At 51.0% G+C, this 6000-nt stretch overlaps 1 protein-coding gene across 2 annotated transcripts in view; it reads right to left on the bottom strand.

Moving 5' to 3' along the window:
• Positions 1-3086: 3086 nt before the first annotated feature.
• The window catches only part of BAALC (BAALC binder of MAP3K1 and KLF4), a 43019-nt gene continuing 40105 nt past the window's right edge, over positions 3087-6000 (bottom strand). For both annotated transcript variants that reach the window (XM_084864615.1, XM_084864614.1), the window contains exon 3: positions 3087-5036. In XM_084864615.1, coding sequence (XP_084720741.1) covers positions 5032-5036 — 5 coding nt within the window. In that variant the 3' untranslated portion in view covers positions 3087-5031. The remainder of the gene's footprint in view (positions 5037-6000) is intronic.

Raw genomic sequence — 6000 nt, 5'->3', positions numbered from 1 at the left:
TCCCCAGTTCGGTTCCGGTCAAGAGCTCATACCGTGGTTGCAGGCTCCTCCCTGGCCTGGGCCCTGGTCAGGCAGGAGGCAATCGATAGATGTGTTTCTCTCACTTAGATATTTCTCGCTGTCTTTCTCTTTCTCTAAAAATCAATGGGAAAATATCCTTGGGTGAGGGTTAAAAAAAAAAAAATAGGTGTACACTTCCTACTGTCTGGAGCCCATGGCAGGCTGCCCCGGGACATCCCACAATGGCATATAATTGTTTCAAGCTAAAATCTCCTGAGAAGGAGCAGGAATGAAAGGAGCTCTCTGACGCTCCTCCATCCCTCAAAAGCAGGCAATAAATCTCGTGTGATAGGTGCCCTCCCCACTCATGAGGGCTGAGAGACGGCAACCTTATCACAGAGTTATACAATACAATCCAGAGATGACTTGCTGTTGTCAGAAATGCAATCAGCAGTGTCTTCTCCACCTCGAACTCGGGGTAGGAACGGAAGCTATTTCCTCCAGGTGGCCTCGGGAGCAGGCAGAGAGCTTGGCGGGAGAGTGGGAGAACCCCCAGCCTTTTGTGCAATCCCCGGAGCCCCTCGGCTTCTCCTCACCACTGCCCGGTGTGGCCCAGCAGCCTGGCTCCCAAGCACCAGGGACAAGGGCATCTTAAAGGCGGGAGGGACCAGGCGGGAGTGGCTTCCCAGCCACAAGTAGGACCTGGTTTCAACACCCCCGTTTCTGAGTTTGCCGACCACGGCTCTGGAAGATTCACTGTGCAGCAGGGTTAAGCTGGAAGGGAGGGAGAGAGACGGAAGCTGAGGGGATTTTCTTAAGTCACCTCGTGGGTCCCTGCCACAAATGGAGCAATCCCAGACAGAAGGTCCTCTCCTTTTCCCAGTGAGAAGATTCAAACACAGCTTCCGATCTGATGGAGACACTGACCCGAGGCGATGGGAGGAACCAGGCTGTGAAGCAGATACTTAGAGGCCAGGCTGATTGGAGTCTCCATTTTGAGGGCAGCGAGTGCTCGGGTCAGATGTGCATTTTAGAAAGGCAATTCTGTCAGCAGCATGGAGTCTGGATTAGAGGCAGGTTGGGAGGAGGCGGAGAGGTAAGGAGACTTCTGCAGAAGGCGTGGTGACCAAGGGAAGGTGGTGGCTGTGATTCACTGAGCGGAAAAGGCAGTTGGAAAGTGGAAGGGGCAAGATCTGAAAACAGAGTTTCTGTTTTGAGCAGTTTGGTGAAGAGTGGGCTGTGGACTGTGAGTTGCAAGACCCATGGAAGAGGACAAAGGTACAGGGCTAGGAAGTGGTATGAGGAAGGGACAGAGAAAGGCAGAGTGTGAGAGAATGGATGTTACAGCATTGTGAGCAGAAGAGTCAGGAGGAGTAGCTGCTCGGGAGAAGTAGCTGAGGTGGGGAGAGGCAGCTCTGTTTGGGGAACTTTCCTACCTCCTGCCCCTCTCCTACCAGCTTAGGTTTCAGCACTGCCATCGGGGTTAATCATGTGGCGCCATCAGAATGACTCCCTTTGCGGCTCTGATTATTCCAGGGGGAACAGGAAGAAGCTGGCAATTACTGCTCCGTAATTTCCTCTCAGGAAAAGCTGCAGCTCCTTCTACATGAATCATAACATTTCATTGACAGGGAGAAAAAAAAAATTGAACAGAATGAAAACAATCTTGTCCTTTGAAGACAAGAATACACAAAAAGTCACTGACTGTAATCGCTTCCGTCTCAGCGGCCATCACCAAAGGAGAAAACGGCTGGGAGATCATTGGCTCAGGAATAACAGGTGAGCAGTCGACCTTGCATGGTTTCAGCGCTGAAAATCCCGCATCCCACCGTCCTTCCGAGGTCACCCTCCCCGGGAGTTAGAGGGTCACAGAGGTGAAGGTTAGCAGAGCTTAGCCAGGAAGGGCGAATGGAAGCACGGCCGAGGAGGTGGGGCAGGAAAAGGGTGAGCATACAGTCCTTCGTCCATGTATCCAAGGTCTGCTTGGGGCATTGGCAGAGCAGAGAGGTCCCTGGTTGCCATGGTTTCCCTCCCCTGTAGGTCTTAGCAGCAATTCTGAGGGGTGCAAGTCCAATCCTTCAAATCCCATAGAAGTCTCTCTTTTTTCTGATCTTCATTAAAGGTGCCCTATCACAGTAGGTCAGATAGATGGCGTAGGTAGGGAGGTAGGGATAGAGAAGGGAGCCTGAGCCACACACAACCCCCCTCCCCCAAGAGCTCCAGTTACTGCGCCACCACCTTAGAGGTGGGCTCAGTGTTGTGTTCAGCTCCATGATAACCTCCCACCCTACGTGGCTGAGTCTCCCAGCCATGCCAGCCCTTCTTGCCAGGAGAGGGGCACCATGCTCTATGGTGGGGGAAGCACTGGATTTGCAGACCAACTTCCCTCACTTACACCTGCTCCATCACTTACCGTTTGAGTGGACCATACATACTTTTATGGCTGTAACCTGGTGCTAACAGTATTCTCTTTCCCACCTCACAAGGCTTTTCGGAGGAGTCACAGGGATCTCTTATGTGAGCGGTCTTTGCTTGAACGTGAAAAAAAAAAAAATCTAAGCATCTCTACACACACATGTAAGGTCTCAGTAAAAGATTCTTTGTAACTGTCCGTATGTTTGAAACTGATGATTTTATTGACACAAACGTTGCGATAGAAAGTGTTATGCTCATAGGGTGATAAGAATCCGTTCCCACACCACATACACATGAAAAGATTGCCAGACAAATCTCCAGTAGCATTCCAGGAATGGTCTTGGTGGCATCCAGATTGCTCTGCAGAGGGGTGGGCCACCTACGCCATCTATCCCCTTCTGCCCCGGGAGTGAGAAGCTGTCTCTCTGTTACACGGAGACACCCTCTCCAGCGGATCGATCCCAAGCAACTCAGTGATGGACAACAAGGCTGTGCGGAGAAAGGAGGCTTAGCCTGCGGCTGACAGCAGTGCCGGGTGAAGGAACACCCTCTACACACACACAGGGCAGATGCCCGGGGACAGTGAGCCCTTGAACTTGCAGGAGCCACGTCCACCTGTGGCAGCCGGGGCTCCTGGTCGGTAATGCCGGTGGGGACATAGGAGTCACAGGTTTTGCTTTTATTTAATTATATTATAATTATTATTATTATGAAACATTTCAAAACATGAAGTTGCTGAAAAGCCCTTTCTCAAAGAATCAGAAAGTGACAGAGATTTGAGGAAACTGTCGTTCTGAGAATGGTGAATGTCTCAGACGTGTGATCAGAGTTCAAGACAGAAATCTGTCCTGAATACACAAGTGCGATCAGTCCTCTAGCCGGCTTGGCTCAGTGGATAGAGCGTAGGCCTGCGGACTGGAGGGTCCCAGGTTCGATTCCAGTCAAGGGCACATGCCCGGGTTGTGGGCTTGATCCCCATCATCTCTGAAATCAATAAATATATATATATATTTTTTAAAGTGAGATCACACTACAGAGCGATTCACAACACACGAGGCCTCAGTGTCTCCGTCCGTCTCTGCGTAGTAAGCCCACGGTCAGGTCCGGGATATATGATTGGCGACTGGCCAGACGCCAGCCTCTCAGCGTCTGTGAGGTGCCTGGCTCCAGGTTGGCATTTAACGTTTCATGAAGAAACATACAACCTACTGAAGGAGAAGAGGAGGAAGTGACGCTGCCCATTTGTGTTCGAGGCATAAGGAGATGGAGGATCTGGACTGGAACCTGCTGATGCCCATTGTCTGGACCGTGTTATATAAGCACACAGCAGCAGGCAGCCAATGTCTGCTACCCATGCAGCTTACTGGTAGCATTTGGTACAACTTCAGGCCTATCTTTCCCAAGCCCTTGCTACCCTTGCTACACGACTTTGGAGGCAAGTACTCCATCTCATCATTTAAAGAAATTCTAGAAATGCGTAGTCCCAGAAAAAAAAAATTTTTTTTTTCCTGCATCAGCTACCTGATTTCTAACACAGTGCATGTCAATCTAATGTCAGTGTGATTGCACGTTCACTAGGTACTGACTTTCTAAAGCGATTCCTCTGCAGATGGCAAGGTCCTGGGGCTGCGTAGGGAGAGGGTAAGGGAAGCCCTGTGTGCAGCCAACCTGGTCTGATCATCTCCCGCTGGTGAGCGGCGTCCGTTCTTTCAATAACAATTGCAAATGCCCCGATTGCGAGAGAGAACACTGGAGAACACGAGCAAAGGGACTCGGAAAGCTATGAAAGATGCAATGTCTGGCTGAGCCCGCAGGGGCGTCCTTGGTTGGATGCACTGACCACAGCGGCCGTGATATGATGGTTCAAAGGCCGATGTGGACACCAGCATGGGGGTGCGGGCATTGACGACCGAGAAACGGGTGTGACTGCATCATAGAGACCACCCCCTGAAGACACACCGGGGTGTTGGCGGGCTTTGAGCTCGGGAAACAAGAATGACTGGGAGTTTCCCTGTCTCTTGATTTCTCATGCATCTTGGCTTCACGTTGGGTGAGAGCCAACATCTAATCGCACGCAGCAAGCTTGGTGATGGCGGCATTCAAAAAGAAAGGAAGGACAGAGGCCTGCCAGAGAGGATGCACATCCCCGTGGCCAGGGGAGCGTGGAGCTGACACGTGACTCCCACCCCTTTCTACTTTCTCTGCTTCATCAACCGGCCTGTGGCTTTAGCTCAGCCCTTCCAAGCCAGACCTGAGCGCAGGCATCGCCAGGCAGCAAACTGAGCTGCTCATTTGCAGCCTATTAGCCTACGTGAGCCCTGTGCCAGCACATTTATGCGGAAACCAGGAGGCTGGGAACGTCCGGAGAGCTCGGGCAGCTGTCGGTTGCCGGGCCAGACAGTCTCTCGAGGCCCTTGGCGGCATCCACGTTCGGCAGGGGCACCCTCCTCTTCGAGGTTCCTCGTGGGGTCCATCCAGTAGGAGATGGGCACCGAAGAGGTCCATCTGCCCTAGCGGGCACAGTTCTCCGCGACTCCTCGACTCCCTCCACCTGCCGAGTGCTGCTCTGTGACGCTGATGGTGACTTCCTTCGTGGGCATTCGCTTCGCATCTCGTTTAGCCTGTTAGAAAGGGCAGCACAGGGAAGTGAGTGCCTGGGAGACAGCCAGAGGCCTCCCATTGCATTCGTCTCCCGAGAGGGTTACACACACACACACACACACACACACACACACACACACGCACATGCACACACACGCACACGCAGAGGCGGGAAGGATGGCCCCCGGGAACCCATGTGCGTGTGCTCCTTCTCGTAGGCTTCTCTGGGGAATCTCTCACACCACAGAGCCTGGCAGGGGGCATGCTCAGTACAACACTGCCGAGGGAGTGAACGAACAAGCAGAGGTCCATCAGAGGGTAACGTGAAAGGTTCCACAGTTGGTTTCAGTAGTTAAGGGTTTGAGCTTTGGAGTCGGGCAGACTTTGGCTAACATCCTGACTATATAATTTTACAATGGACAGGTTTTTCCTAACATCTCCAACCTGTAGTTTCCTTGCCTGTAAAACAGGGATTCATAACAGTACCTTTCACAGAAGGATATTTTAAGGATTAAATAGGATAATTCATGGAAGGTGCTTAGGCCATGGCTCTAACTGAATAAAAAAGAAGAAAAAAAAAAGAAAAAGAAAAAAAAATACTTAGTAAGTACCCTGTCTCCCCGAAAATAAGTCAGTGTCTTATATTAATTTTTTCTCCCAAAGTTGTGCTAGGTCTTATTTTCAGGGGATGTCTTATTTTCGGAGAAACATGGTATAATAAGTAAAAAAAAATAAAAAAAAAAATAGGACAGGGTATCCCCTTCTAAGTGAAGATACTCCAAGGATAAAATTCCAGACTTCGTATTAAATACTAAAATGTTGACTAAACTGTAAGTTCTTCAACCATATGCATGCCCCCCCCCCGCCCCCCTTAGAGAGGAAACTTTAGCTAGAGAGAGCCTCTGTGCCTCCCCTCACTGGCTCTGTGCTTGGAGCGAGTGTGAGACTCGCCCTGTGAGTGTCTTCACCGAGGCAGACAGAGAC

Source organism: Pipistrellus hanaki (genome assembly GCF_964339955.1).
Source record: "Pipistrellus hanaki genome assembly, chromosome: 17".
NCBI classification, from domain to species: Eukaryota; Metazoa; Chordata; class Mammalia; order Chiroptera; family Vespertilionidae; genus Pipistrellus; species Pipistrellus hanaki.
Note: the sequence above shows the minus strand (reverse complement) of the source record. Positions and strands in the feature narration are given on the sequence as shown.